General features: G+C 34.1%; 1 protein-coding gene across 1 annotated transcript; it reads left to right on the plus strand.

Annotated features, from left to right (window-relative positions):
• Nucleotides 1-291: 291 nt before the first annotated feature.
• On the plus strand, nucleotides 292-14,714 carry LOC117102630 (probable ATP-dependent RNA helicase DDX58). The gene is made up of 14 exons (XM_033243012.1): nucleotides 292-558; nucleotides 1,159-1,293; nucleotides 1,993-2,316; nucleotides 2,491-2,538; nucleotides 3,405-3,643; nucleotides 4,438-4,683; nucleotides 6,202-6,228; nucleotides 7,392-7,554; nucleotides 7,809-7,904; nucleotides 8,302-8,468; nucleotides 9,696-9,837; nucleotides 10,189-10,419; nucleotides 11,091-11,258; nucleotides 12,737-14,714. The coding sequence occupies exons 1-14, from the start codon at nucleotides 420-422 to the stop codon at nucleotides 13,402-13,404; spliced, it is 2,793 nt and encodes a 930-aa protein (XP_033098903.1). The 5' UTR covers nucleotides 292-419; the 3' UTR covers nucleotides 13,405-14,714.
• Nucleotides 14,715-15,543: the final 829 nt, after the last annotated feature.

A 15,543-nucleotide genomic window follows, 5' to 3' on the forward strand; every position in this document is an offset into this window, starting at 1 on the left:
ATATATCAGTAGGTGGGGCTGTGCATTAAAGATGGAAAAATATATAGCTATTATAATTTGAGAGTTTATGAGTTCAATATGAAGGTTTTGTATTTGAAATATGAATTACTGTGCAGGTATACACAGGGGACACACTCTGGAAATTCCACAAATAAACGTCTCTCGTTGACGGTGTGAGTAAGTTCTGTACAATATTTAGTACAAAGTGACGTAATGCTCGATAAGCCAATCAGCTCGTTACGATTACGGGGATTTCCACTTCACTTTTGGCAGTCAATAAACACCCAGAGCACAGGCTGACTGGTGACATTGCTGGAGAAAGTGCCATCGTAGTTAATGGTCTTCATGAAAGGATTGCATTAACCCTTAACCGTATTAACTTCGGACTAGGCCTAGACTTGAATATTTGCTGATACAAAATGGCTGCAATGCCAGTAGAAGAAGACCCGCAGCTGACTTTGCTGACGGAAATTTTTCGACCATACCTTGTGGAGAACCTGAGGTTCTCGACGATCGTATGTCAACTCACTGCATTTTTTGATCAACATGGTTCTGCAGGTAACCACCTAAGCATGAATTTATGCTAGGACCCAAGCCTGGGTTAAGGAGATGAATTAAATGTTTTGTCTTTAATGGGCCTAGGCTAGTTTCTTAATTAACATTGGCCTACCCTGGCCTAATATAATACATTACTATGCAGTTATCGAAGGGAAGATAATTAGAAATGTGTGGCAATAACATTTGAAAGTCATGGCGGAATGTTGTATTTCAGTGGTCCTATCTTTTGTAGCGTAGACCACCACTACTCTAGGGGTAGGCCCTACTAATACTATACTACCGGTGGATGGATTCTGGTGGGGGGGGGGGGGCAGTACCAGAGGCCTACGCATACCAAACAACATATTTGAATGTATAATAATTATTTATATTGGTTGTTTAGTTTTTCGTTTGGAACTTGACAATGAGAACAGACCTCTCTTGAAACTTTTACAGACTATTTGATCCTCTTTTGCTGCTGCTCAAGCAAGCCTCTTCACTGCCACAGCTTGTACTGAAATTTAGGCACATGTTTTACTACTGAAAATTTCAAAAAAAAAATTAAAACTATACAAATTTCCGACACTTAGGTTGATATTCATTTTTTTGTGCACTTTACAGGAATTGTAAACATTGTTGTAAAGGAACAACAGGAAGGTCCAGAAGCTGCTATGGAAGCATTCCTTGATTGGATAGCTGAAAAGGCAATTCCAGGATCTTACTCTGCTGTCATAAATGCCCTCAAACATATGGAAGGTATTGCAATCAGTGTAATTTATTCAAAGTTCATGTCATGCCTGTGTATGTGTTATTTGTGGTACTACTTTATAAAAAAACAATGCTCATATGCAATTGGCAATCTGACCCACATAAGGCAAGATTTAGCAAAACCTGCTGCCTGCCAATAATGATTGAATTGAGATTTTTATCCCATTGTCTGCCACCATAATGTCACTTTAATATATAGGCCTATATTTATTTTTCTCAAAATCAAATAAATAGTAATTTGTGCAACCACATGAGATCTCCAGTGATGACCTAAATGCCACCTTTTTTTTTACCTCACACACCCTTATATTTGTATTCATTAATAAAATGTTATTTTTGGTAGACTTGTTTTGCTAAACACCATCATTTTAAATTCATGCTCTAAAACAATTTTTTGATATGTTGTACAACTGATTATTCTAAGACACAAAAAGCATGTTTGACAAAAAAACTTGGAAGTGGTGGGAAAAGGTGGAAAAAATGGTGGTTATGCCATTTTCTCTCAGTTTATAAATATTCAAAAACCTTTCCTATGTTTTTCATCAAATATGTTTTTTATGCCTTAGAAAAAATAATTTCTCCGGAGTCTTTAAGAAATGTATTTTGCTATACAACTCAATGTATAAAAAATGTCTAGCATAAATATACTAAATAATTTAAATTAATTTTATGGTATTTATTGAACAGATGAGAAGGTGAAACACATAGCTGATTGGATTGAGGGAGTCGATCCGATGGAGAACATGGAGCATAAAAAACAAATTATACATACTTTTGCCCCAGTATTGAAAAATATTCCCACATCTCAGCTCGTCCGTCATTTAACATGTCTCGGACGTCAAGATAAAGAACTGTTGCAGGCGCATTGCGAGAACAAGGGTGATTGTTATGCAGCGATAACTCTGATGTTCCTCATAACGACAAAAGCTCCCGAATGGTTTACAGAACTTGTAAAAGCTCTCAGAATAATTAACTGGCTAGAGCTTGCAGATCTACTTGACCCACCAGAAGGTCAGAATAATGTAACTTTTTATGTGCATATTTTTAGACATAATATGTTAGACCTACACTTAACTAAATTTTATTTCAGAGAAAACATATATTTCTGGATTTAAAAATGTTGGTCCCATTTCTCATTATTTGTTTAGATGAAATCCTGAGTTTAGTTTTACTTAATTTTTGCAGATCACTCTTCTTTAACTGCCTTTAACATTCCAGGAGATGTGCCACCAGGTAAGTCCTTAATTATTATTATTTGTTAATGTTGTAGCTTTTGATGATGTTATTATTTTTATTATTATCATCTTTCTTTAACATTATTTTCATAAGAATATGAAACATTAATATTTTTGAAATTATTTTATTACTATATTTTTTTTATTGTTATTATTGTTAAAATAAGCTTTATTTTATTTTTTTAACATCCAACAGTGGGAAATTCACACTTAATTACAGAATGGAAACATAACAAGATACAAAGGTGCAAAAACTGCCTCATAATTGTATTGTCCTAATCACAACAAAGTGACAAGGAATTTTGTTGTCTTAGATATAGTAGAGAGCAGCTTAGCTCAGTCGGCTCAACTGTTGGTAGCCACCGTGTGTGCTATAAACCGTGGAGATCTCTTGGCCCCTGGTTTAATTCCCATCACTGCTCTCCTTGTATTTGAGCTGGACGGCTGAATACAAGTTACGATAGCGCACCATCTTTCTGATGAGACGTTTACGCCGTTGGTCCCATGTGTTAAGCCCCATGTGCACGTTAAAGAACTCAGCACCAAAAGAGTAGGGGATTGTCTCCCTGTGTACTGCCCAATCACTACCATAATAAGGAACTCACTGGAAATAAGTCTTCAGACTTTCGTTAGTTATCCTTTTTGTTTATACTGAATAAATCCATCCATCCATAGTGACACCATGAATATCTAAGTGGGTCAAAACTGTCCCCTACTGTACACCATCATGGCATTGTTATTTAATATTAATATTATCATCATTTTTGTTTTTCCTTATATTATTAATATTGATGATATATTACAATAATGATTATTATTATGAAAAATGTAATCTTTTAACTGCAATTTTTTTGCCATTTTTAGCTGAAGGTTGCTTTAAAGCATGTCCACCACAAGAACCTGATGAAATTATCGAGATTGAGCTGCGTGATTATCAAAAGGAGCTATCCCAGCATGCAGTTCAGGGGAAGAACACAGTCGTCGTTGCCCCAGCCGGCTCTGGTAAAACAGTTGTTGGGGTGTATATTGCAAAAATGCACCTTGCAAATGGCATGATAGCATCAAACAATAAACCAAAGAAGATTGCCTTTCTAGTAAACAAGGTGATTACACCCTGCATATTAGCTTGGTCATCATTGGAGTGTATCTAGGAGTCTTGAAATGGGGGTCTGATTGGGAGGGGGGAGGAGGTGTGAAGGTGAAATGGGGGAGCTCAATGATAGTTGAGGGGCATTAACTTGCAAAATGAGGTGATTTTAGGGGATTTTGTAATACTTGAGCGTGATTTTTTTTGGTGGCCGACTGGGGGTGGTATAAGCAGTTTTCGGGAAAATTCCCCATCTCCCATACACCCCCTAGATTTGCTACTCTTGGTCATTAAACTAAGTTGCCTCTTTTTCATATTCCAAGATCCTGTGTTCAAATCCTGAAACTCAATTTTTTATTTCAACCCCAATCTAAACCAACTTCACTTCCAAAACTGCAGCATCAGTTCAGTTCTGTTCCTCCAACCAATTCCAGTCGCATCCCAATGGCTGTCTTCTAGCATCCAAAAATATGCCGGGTTTGACTGGGTTAGCTTCTTAGCTTGTCCTGGATCACATTGAAGGAGATTGCTTATTCTTATTCATGGGTCATAATTTCAAAAAATGCAAGATTATAGTACAGTAAGACAGCAAATCATATTAATATTAATACCTGTACAAACTATTCTAATTGCTTATTACTTAATCAGTAGGATTACACAGTTTTTGCACCATGATAAATATTTCTTGAAAAAGTGGAAGGTTCGCTATGCATTTTTATGGAACTCGAGTTAGATTTTAGCTTTACTTGCTTGAGTATGCAATTGATTGTACTGAGGAAGAACATTTCATTTATATATATATATATATAGGTTCCTCTAGTGAAGCAGCAACAGGACCAATTTAAAAAGTATATGAGCACAAGTAAGGTGATTGGGGTCAGTGGTGAGACAGGCAGTACAATGATGGAGATCAAATCGTTACTTAAAGACCGAGACGTCATCGTGATGACTGCGCAGATTCTAGTCAATGCGTTAGACAACACAGACAGTAACAAACAACGGCTGGATATCTCTGACTTCAGTATGATCATAATGGATGAATGTCATCGATGTCAGGTTAGAATTTAATTGGCAGTCTCTTATCTAGTATTGATATAGTGTGAGAGGTGGACACAATTGGAAGTTGGGAGAATAATGGAAAATTGTAATGGGGCATATGCTAGTTGGGGAATGAAGTGATAATATGTAATGTTTAAATACTTAATCATATTTTTTCTTGGCATGTTTTTAATATGAGGTACAAACTTTGTAGAGGAGAGGGAAACTTGTTAGCTTTCTATTGAAATTAAAAATGCAAAAATACTCCTGAGAAATTAACAGATGCATAACATGATTTAAAAATAAATAATTTGTGTGTACATAAGACAACCCTGTGTTTTTCAATTTCAATCGTAATTTGCTAATTTAAGTCTTATCTTGTATACCAGAATATATGTGGCAAAGACAAGCCAAGCCAAACCAGTCACTCGTCGCAAATCTTGTTTTAGAGATATTGGCTAATACATGCTGGAATGCCAAAGTTTTTGAAATCTATTTTATCACACTAAACTAACATTTATATATCTGTATATCATGCTATGCCATTATTTTCCCCATTTTCAATGTTAAAATAATTTTTAATGATTTGTTAATGATTTCTGCCTGAGAAATGCCCAAAATCATAAACTTTGAAGGCTGATTTCTCAAATATTTTTCTTTAAACAGCTGTATGTTTAAATTTCTCTAATTTATAACGAAATGTAAGATTTAAATGATTCTGTTACCATTTTATAGCTTTAATTGTACTGTTTAACCTTGTATTAGTAACTAAAAATAAATTTTTGCAATGAGTGACTGGTTTGGTTTGTCTTTGCCATATATGGTGATTGATTAATCTTTCAATTTCATTATGATAATTATAATTATATATTATTCTTAATTAAAACAATTGTAACTATTATCAGCAAAGTTATTTTATGCAGACAGGATTGTGCAGAATATGTCACACACTATGGCATATACTAACAATTCCTATGAATTGAGTATGTGGGTGTGACAACATTGACCTGATATGATTCATGTTGGATATTTTGCCAGAAAATTCCCAATAATTCAATTATGTCTTATGGCCTATAAATAGATATGGAAAATCCACAACTTGCTCATCACAAATTCTTTCATCACAAAAGCTATTCTGACCGAAATATTTATTAAAGTTCTTATCCAAATATTTGATGACTATTATTAGACTGGTTGGTCTTTTCAAGACATGGAAAAAAAAAATAAACATGACTGAACTCAATTTATCTCTTTGGAGATCTTGTCTTTTCGTCAAGACGGCATATTACATTGATGTCTATGTTAATGTGTGTGTGTTAAATACTAGTGTTATATTGGCATACCAAAATGAATTGCCTTTAATCGGTTTAAGGCATTTGCATAAGACAGCAGAAGTCCCAGAATATACTGTTATATTCTCTACAATGTTATATTGAGCACTTTTTCAGCTGAAACTGAAGTACGCTAACTTGTGTGTGTGTGTGTATATATATATATACTGTCTCTTATACATATCTAGATGTGTATAAGAGACAGGAGAGCAGCTTAGCTCCAAGGCCACAGGTGTGTATGTGTGTATGGAAACATATGGCACAGCTAGTTTGGTTCCAGTTTTTGAACTTTGATGTGAAGGTTCAAATCCCTAGGGGACCATACAGTGTGTCAGTGGCAATGCCCATTGTCTGCATTAGGCCAAAACAAATTGTTTGTTTGCCCTCCTCAACCTTCCCCTAACTCACTGAAAAAAATAGGGGTGGAAAAACCAAAATATTTTTTTTTTTAAGTTTTTTTTTTTTTTAGATGTTTTCTTTACAAATAAAAAAAATGTGAGTGAATTTATCTTTATTTTTTGCCAGATGCCCTACATCTTAGACTAAAGTTGTTGTCTGATGTAAGATACTGCCATTCAAGGCCTCTGTGAGTTTGTGAGTTATTTCCATTCTATCTGATAAGTATCTTTAAAAAAAAATAAATATAAAAAAAATCCCCCCCCCCCCCCCGCCCGTATCTATCATTTTTAAAAAAGAAGGGCAAGCAAACAATTTTTTTTTGGCCTTACCATATAGCTATTTTTTTCATTATGTTATTAAGAAAGCACTGTTAATGTTATTTAAGAAACAAAAACAAACAACAAAAATGATCACCTTTTAAGCTGTATATACCTGATAATTTTTATATTTTTTTTTTATTGGCAGCAAACCCACATTTTAAATCAGCCCTGTCTCTTTCCACCACAGAAATTTGTGGCACTATGGAAAGAACTTCTGGCATATTAAGAGGATATGCCTACATTCAGTGGTGGCTCCAGAAATTTGCCAACGGATGATCGAACTAAGGGGCTGACTAGAGCTTCGGTTAGGGTTCCAGAGTATAATTCCTGATAGGGTTCATGAGGAGAGTTTTAATATCTAGTAGTATGGCCCAAAATTGTGCTTTTACACCAAAATATTAGGGATTGACAATTAAAATAATGTTATTTGTATAGTTAAATTGTATTTTTGGTCCGATGACCTCGTTGGGCATCAGACCCACCCAGTAGGTGATCCCTGCTGGTGCCGTGACTGCTTACAGTGCGATGGCGCCCTCATTTTACAAATAAAATTAAGGCAACTATCTTATATAACCATTTTAATGTAGTTCCAATGTTGAATGAGTAGCCTAGATACAAATATTTCTTTTAAGAAACAAAGAGATGTACTTAAATTTTTTTTCCCTAATTATTTAAGATCATTGGCTTGACTGCTGGTCTGGGAGTCGGCCAAGCCCAGTCATCCTACAAAGCTGAATCGCACATCTTAATGCTGTGCGCCAACATGGATGTGGAAAAAATATCTATCGTAGAAGAAAACGTGGAGGAGCTAAACAGACATGTGAATATACCCACTGAAGGTAAGCGACAGAAAATGTTAGTTGGCAAAAGAATTTAATAATTAGCCAATATCATCAATGTATATATATTTACATTTCATTATGGAATACATTTATGGCAGGAGACTAAAGTACTTACAGGGGACATAATGCTCCCTGTCACCACCCCTTTAGCCAGTGCTGCTACTCACCTAGAATCTGTTTTAATCAAGCTTGTTAAAGTTTGTTGTTTTGATTATGGTTTGTTTATCTAATCATTTTCTCATTTTTAATAGAGACAATCCTAGTAGCTCGTAAACAGGATGATAAATTTGCTGAGGGCGTGAATTTAATCATGGAAAATATTGAAAGAATCATAGCGGAGTCTGAAGGCAAGTAACAATAAAACTAAGACATTTTTTAACTTGATAATCTGCTGTATTTGATCAAACTTCTTGTACTAATGCGATTCAATCAACTTCTGATAATGATGCATTCAAGACCCTCTTTAATCAATAATTCTTATCTTTACCTTTAAGCATCAGTGACAAATATTTTTCTATCAGGCACTATACAAACTCTCCAATTTATTATTATTATTTATTTGTATTTGATTTGAAGTGAAATTCAACAAAAAGAGGATTAAGTGTATATCCTAAGTAATTTTAAGGACACAATACAAAATTGTTAATTTGATTTTTTTTAAACAGATTAATGAACTGAAATTTTTACCATAAATTAAAAACACATTTAATTTTGACATTAATTTAAGAGTTTCTTCTTTCATAGGTGGCAAGCGTCTCGCGGAATTAGATAGAAAGGATCTACAATGCCCAAACACCAGGGGAACACAACCCTATGAACAATGGGTTGTGAAGATGAAAAATGCCAGTGCTACAATTCTTACTGACAATGACATGAGGCGTGTTATTGTAGCTTGTAGTAATCACTTGAGGGTACGTAGTGCCACTTATTGCAGAATAGGCCTGCTAACAGCAGAATGATAATTCAAATAGGTAACAAAAGCAGTGGGTTAGCTACAAAGAGACATGACAGACAGTTTAAATAAAATATTTATTTATATATTTTATTTTTTGGCATTTTTGGGAACCTGCTTGTATTTTTTAATTTGTTTTTTAAATTCCCTCAAATATGTAATTCTTTCCTGTTTTTTTCTTTTTGTTGGTAAATTTGTTATGTTTTTCCTTTTTTGTGCTAATTACATTTCAATTGTTTTTGACTGACTGACCAGTGGGCCTATGAGGGATAAACCAGCATTAGGCTATACTGAAGTAATGTAAACTGAAACATGACTAAAAAAACAGACCCGAAATGAAACGTCAAAGAAAATTTACATCTAGGCTTACAAAAGTTACCATCACTTTCATCGGAAAATCATTTTGATGGCATAGTGGCTATTTTGTGCAAGTGCAAAAGACACATCAAACTAAAATACAAACCAAATACAAACCTAAACAGAAAAGTCATCCTGATTCTTGGACATGTAAAATACTAAATATTAAAGCAGAGGAATTGCTTACAATTGCAAGTTGCAGTTGATGGTAAAGGTTTATTTGTATTGTTTTATTTCTTTAAATAATATATTTTTATATATATAGAGTACTGCAGTGTTACGTCACGGTACCATGTGATACGACTCTGTTGCTCTCGGCGACACAAAATGCGTTCAACCGACACTATTTTCTCCACTGACAAACCATTGATCCCAATTTCTAACATAATTATTAAGAAGTTGTATCTTAATTTTTCTTTGTAGATGATTGATAATTATATGTGTGTTCGATAACTAATATAATGCGAGCTTTTTGTGTTTTTAGTACATTTTGATGGTAAATTATTAGGTTTTAAAATGCCTATTCCAGAGGGCCTATTCTAAACCATTAAGATTATGAAGTCATTCAGGTGTAATGAATGGTAACCTACATCTTGTTGTCAACAGAAGGCGCCACCTGGTGTTGTGACCACATGACTATTGTATAGTAATATATGATTTATTTATTTTTTATTTGTCCATTTGTTCAGATATTTAGTTGGTTGTTTGTGTGTTTGTAAATTTTCTATGCATTTATTTATTGTCTTATGCCATCTATCAATTTGTTTATCTATTTTTATGTATATATATTTATTTATGTAATAGATTTATTTATCTTTATGCACTACAGGAGTACACCAATGCTTTGTACATTAACCATGCTGTAAGACCTAAGGATGGACTGACATACCTTCAGAATTTCTTTGATAATGAGAGAGACAAGCAAGATTCGTTTAATGATACTGAAGCCCAGTTGTTCAGGTTTTTTACAGGTTAGTTCAACTACACCTGTATGGTGTAGGCTGGGATTTGGGTGAGAGAAAGAGTTGGGTGGGGGTCCTATGTGGGTGTTGGCAGTTCTGCCTGCTAGCCAGATGGTCTTTCCATAACAACAACAAAGACCTGATGTTGTACAGAAAAGTAGGCAGGCACTAAAGAAAAAACTGTTTCAGGGTACAGGCCAAGATTCTCTAACCTCTTTTTAAAATGTATTTCTTCTTTTTTCTCTTAATGTCAAAAATTCTTTTAAAAGCACATATAGACCGTACACTTAATTCCCAGCAATGGCAATATGATCAAGCTATGTTTAAACTATGTAACAATTGACATTTTTGTTACCTCAGAGAGAGAGGAGGAGTTAAAACAAATTGTGGAAGATCCAGAAAACCGCAATCCTCTTCTGGACAAGTTAGGCAGCACGATGCGCAGTGCTTACGATATGAAACCCGACTCTTGCGGAATTCTTTTCACAAAGACAAGATCATCGACGGAAGCGCTGAAGGCATGGATAAAGGAGACGCCAGAACTGAAGCACTTGAATCCTGGGATTCTGATTGGTGGAGGGGGTAGTGGAGGTAGATTTAACCTATACCTTATTTAAATGCAACAAAACATGCTAAATGATACACAGACTTCATAAGGTATTCCTACCGAAATCACCATTGTTTTCACACAAGTGAATTTATACCTTAATAATGTAGGTTGTAATAGATGCACAAAGCAAATGTGATGTATAAGCTTTTTGTCCCCTGAGCATGCACACAGATTCAATTTTCCTTTGACAATATATAGTAATGATGGACCTATATATGGTCATGATGTGATGTCATCATGACCATATTTATGCATGTCACATTTTTTTTGTCAAATCAAATTTGGTAATGTGGACAGGGCTTCAGGAACGTTACAGGCCTCTGCTGTGTACTTTTTTATGTGAATAATACACAGGATGTGTGCTAATTTCACATTGATGCACCTTCACACAGATGCAATGTAGCATCCCGAATAACATTTTCTCTTGTGTACGTGCAAATTGTATATTTTGTAAACAAACTTTTTCAGCCATTGGCTGCTGTTTTGTATTAGTTTTTATACAGAAATAACATTTTTTTTAAAATAGTAAGTATTCTCAGTTCTTGTTTGTTTTTTAGTTGCTGTGTATGATTAATATTCTGGCATTATACACAGATTTTCTTTCAAAATATACTAGAATAAAATAGAATTGCTAAAAATCATTATTTTGAAGGAATGACCCAGACGCAGCAGGTTGACTTACTGCAGATGTTCAAAGAGAACAAGCACAAGCTAATCATAGCAACGTCAGTTGCTGAAGAAGGTATAGATATCCAAGCTTGTAACCTGGTCTTCAGGTACAATTACTTCTCGAACACCATTGGTCGAATTCAAGCTAGAGGTTAGTATTGTTAAAACTTGTCCCTTAGATGGATCAGGGTGATTGAAGGGGTCTTAGCCATTCCCACCTCCCACCCTAAATTAAAAAATATGAGATATAAACCTGAGAGTGTTGTTTCCTGACGTTTAGAGGGGCCATTACAAGCACAATCATAAATACCATCACAATCATCATAACAAGTACTAGCGCATTCATCCTAACAAACATGTTTTCTATCTTGAAAGCCATGTTGTACCCCAGCCCGGTTCCAAGACTCGTGCAAGTTACTCGAGCCTTCGGGAAAAAACAAGATGGTCTCATGCAAGCAAGCAAGATTCTCCCCAAAAATAACCCGTCTCTTGCAAATTCATAATATTTTCATGTTTTGACTACTTTATTATCAATTGTCCCACAGATGTCAGTGTCACTTGGTCTCACCGTGTACAGCAAACTTAAAGCCCCATTCCCGGCAAAATTTCACTAAAAACAGATTTTTTTTTTTTAGAAAAGATGCATATGCATTACTTCAATTATTATAAATCATGGAAAAATATTGGCATAAATTTTAGTTTTACGCAAAAGAATAAAAAAAAAGAGGAATGCAGACTATTTCTCATAGAATATTACCATTTTCTCGACGAATTCTTCGTTACTAGGCAAATTCGGAGGTTGTAGATCGCATCCGTAGGAATACTCTCGCTTTTATGTATACTTTATACAGTCAGTAAAGGGTGCCCTTTCTAATGGGATTAGTTTTTGTACTTCGCATCTCGCACAATGTGGTCGTTCGAGTAGGTCTGAGATATGTTTGTTTAAGTGTCAAAATCTCGGTCAGAATCAGTTTTTTAACAAATTTGAAATAACTCCTATGAAATATTATATTTCACAAGTGTCAATACTAGCAACGGAAAATATCATGTCGGCCATTTTTATGTGTGATAACAGAACCTAAATCGAGGAAAGGCTAGGCCTAGCTTAGCAGTGTTGAATAGGCTAATGTTTTCGGCGCCTACTATATTTCTTCGCACGACCTATCGCAAAATCAAACATGAAAAATTCATCCGCATTCAAATTTCAGTCTTATTTTACATTTTTTTCATGCTTAGGAATGTCAAAATTTAGTTATACTAGCAATTCCGTATTGTATATATAAATCTTTATAACATTATACAAAAATTAGATTTTTCTTAACAACTGAAATTTTGCCAGGAATGGGGCTTTAAGTTAGATATCTTAAGAAAGTACAGTACATTTAACCAGATCTCTTAGAAGTGACTTCTTCCAATATGAGACACCTGAAAGTCCAGAGGCTATGTCAACAAAACAATTTATATGTTGAAGTTCTTGTTTTTAGCAAAACAAACAATATGATATATGATTATAAATGAATGGGATTTGAACCCCTGATGTTTAAGACCTCAAGCAGAACCAATTTCATCAGCCACTTTCACACATTAGTAGACTTTTGTAAATTGTTTTTTTATTTTTTTATCTTTTAGGTCGAAATCGTGCAGCCCATGGGAGATTCTTTCTGATAGCATCGGTAGACTCCGGATTGGGCAACCAGGAGGAAATGAACAAGATCCGTGAATCTATGATGAATACAGCAACAAAAGCTATCAAAGGGATGCCCAAGGAAGATTTCCTCAAGCAAATTGATGATTATCAACGGAGGGATAGAGCCGAGAGGCGTATGAAAGAAAAAGGCAAAGTGTCAAAACAGAAAGAACACAGCGGTATTGAAGTAGAGCTGATCTGCTTGCAGTGCGGAAATGTGGCGTGCCGTAATACAGACATACGACGCATTAAAAGTGCTCACCACGCTGTGTTTGGTGATTTCATGGCTGAACGGTACAAAACGGTGCCAAATCCGAAGAAATCCAAGCGCATAAACGACCTAGAATTTCTGGAGAAGGTGCATTGTGCTAATTGTAGTCAGGAATGGGGTTGTATGCTGAAGTACTGTGGTCATTTAGCCCCGGTGTTGAAAATCTCGTTCTTCGCTGTAAAGTATAATTCAGGAAAACAAGTAAAGTACAAGAAGTGGTCAGACGTACCCTTCCATGTCCAGGAATTTTCAATTGAAGATATTGAAAAAGAAATTAACAAAGAAAATGTCAACAAATTAGATGAAGATGTTGACCAACTAAGCTTAGAAAAAGCATAGTAACATGCAAAAGAATGTGTATGAGCACATAGGTAACAAACAATATTATAACATTCTAGTTTTTTAATTATTATTATTATTATTATTATTATTATTTATTATTATTATTATTATTAACTGATAATGTACAAAAATCTGTTGTTCATGCATAAGTTGTAACATACAAAAATGATATCAACATGAGCACATAGGAAACCATCAATATTATGACAATTCTGGTTTTTATTATTGTTTTTATTAATGTTATCATTTTTATTATTGTTATTGTTATTATTGACTTTGTGATAATAATATACAGAAATCTCTTGTTCATAATGTATGGCATATGCTGAATAATATAACGTACATAATATGTAAGTCAAAACCATTCTACAGATGAGAGGGTTATATACATCATTTTAGCTAAATTTGATATGAAAATTTCCAAGAACCTGGGAGACATCCAGAGGTTTAGGCATTTCGCTCTACGTAGTTACCAGTGTTTGTCTATAGACGCGATAAAATGGTGTATATTCATTTCTGTTAGTGAGTTTGTCTCTCTGTTAGCAGGATTGTGCAAAAACTAATGAATGGATCATACAATTTAGTGGAGTGTGGTACATATTGATCTAAGGAAGAGGTGATTAAATTTGGGGGTTCCAAAGGTCAAGTTCACAGAAATTTTTAGAAAATGATTGAAAATTTTCCTTAATTATAATGGAATCACATATCTTGTACCCTGTGTATATTGCTTATTCTGACACAGGGCAGAGGTATGCATTAAGTGACTGCTAGTTGTTCAAATATTTTCATTGTATAAAATGTTTAGGAGCCACTGAGTAAAAAAAAAATGTTGTGGCAATATAAAGAATGTAATCTTTTAATATATTAATTTAACTATGTGGAAATCTGTTTTAAATCTATATTGCCAGATTTTTTTGTTTCGATTTAAGTTTAACAATATAGTAAATATAAATATAATAACTTATTTAATGAGGGATTCAGCTGATTTTTTACATAAGTGAATGCAATATTTAGAGTAATGTTTTAGTAAAAATATTGCATATAATATTAAAAATTGTAAAATTGTTTCTTATTAATCTGTAAGTGAAATATTATAAAGGATCTCAAAGAGGAAGCTTAAAGCACAACCAGAACAAGTAGATTTCCTACTGAACATGTTTCCCATTGTACAAAGTGTGTTTCCCAGTATAAAGAATAAATAAAGCCATTCTGTCATTTTACATCTCAATATCTTTGTAATATTATAGGTTGCCCATACAATCAACATAATAAAATAAAGCAAAATTTAGAGTAATATTTGTGTTTTAGTAGGGTAGCAGTAGCACATCTGTCATGCTTTTTGCATGCATAAATGATGGATCATATGCAGCTTGGAAGTTGTGCCAGCATATTGTCAAGAAAGTTTTAGGCTGCACCAATAATGATAATTGGTCTACTATTGTTTAAAGAAGCGTTTGCTATACGTAGGCTACACCCATTGCTTAACAATGGGCTGAAAGCTTCAAAGGAGCTTTCTTTGTTTTTGTAGGTAACTTTGATCAGTAGGGTAAGGATGCTTTGATCTTTAGTTTATTCATAGCTGTGTCACCTACTAGGGGTAATGTTTTAATTGGTCAAACACTTTTGGTACTTGTGTGTATAAGCTTGCAAATATGGATAATTTTTCCATATCTGATGATGACATAATTAATGTCGAAATATTGAATCCCGAGACAATGGCATGCATTTCGATAATGGAGTATGTATTATACTATCTAATGATAATGACGTATTCATATTTGTTATCGTTTTTCTCCCTAATATTAAAAACAGTTTAAGTGTTAGTTAATATTTTAAAACACCTGAAAGAGGGAGTTCAAAGCAAATTGTCATTTTAAATACTCAATATTTTATCTATTGTAACAAACATTAAATATTGTCCATATTATATTCATTGTTATAAAGAGCAATTTTCAGATTTAAAAAAAAAGCTGTTTTGAAATACTGTAATATGTATTCAAGGAATCTAGTATGTCGGTCTCAATAATTTTGTGCCAAATTGTTGTTAAATAAAGTTAATATACAGTATACAGTACGAGTACCATTTATTATTTTTCTGACTTGGCGTTCCATAGGGAGGAAAAATACTCACTTGTC

The sequence above is a fragment of the Anneissia japonica genome, unplaced genomic scaffold (assembly GCF_011630105.1).
Source record: "Anneissia japonica isolate Jap-2015-1 unplaced genomic scaffold, ASM1163010v1 scaffold1489_len2284818_cov182, whole genome shotgun sequence".
Lineage (NCBI taxonomy): Eukaryota > Metazoa > Echinodermata > Crinoidea > Comatulida > Comatulidae > Anneissia > Anneissia japonica.

What these genes read in the sequence shown, in the direction of transcription:
- LOC117102630 (XM_033243012.1), top strand. Translation starts at nt 420, where the DNA reads ATGGCTGCAATGCCAGTAGAAGAAGACCCGCAGCTGACTTTGCTGACG. An exon ending in TGATCAACATGGTTCTGCAG is followed by an intron (nt 559 to 1,158) that starts GTAACCACCTAA and finishes TGCACTTTACAG; the next exon opens with GAATTGTAAACATTGTTGTA. An exon ending in GTTGTTCAGGTTTTTTACAG is followed by an intron (nt 9,838 to 10,188) that starts GTTAGTTCAACT and finishes TTGTTACCTCAG; the next exon opens with AGAGAGAGGAGGAGTTAAAA.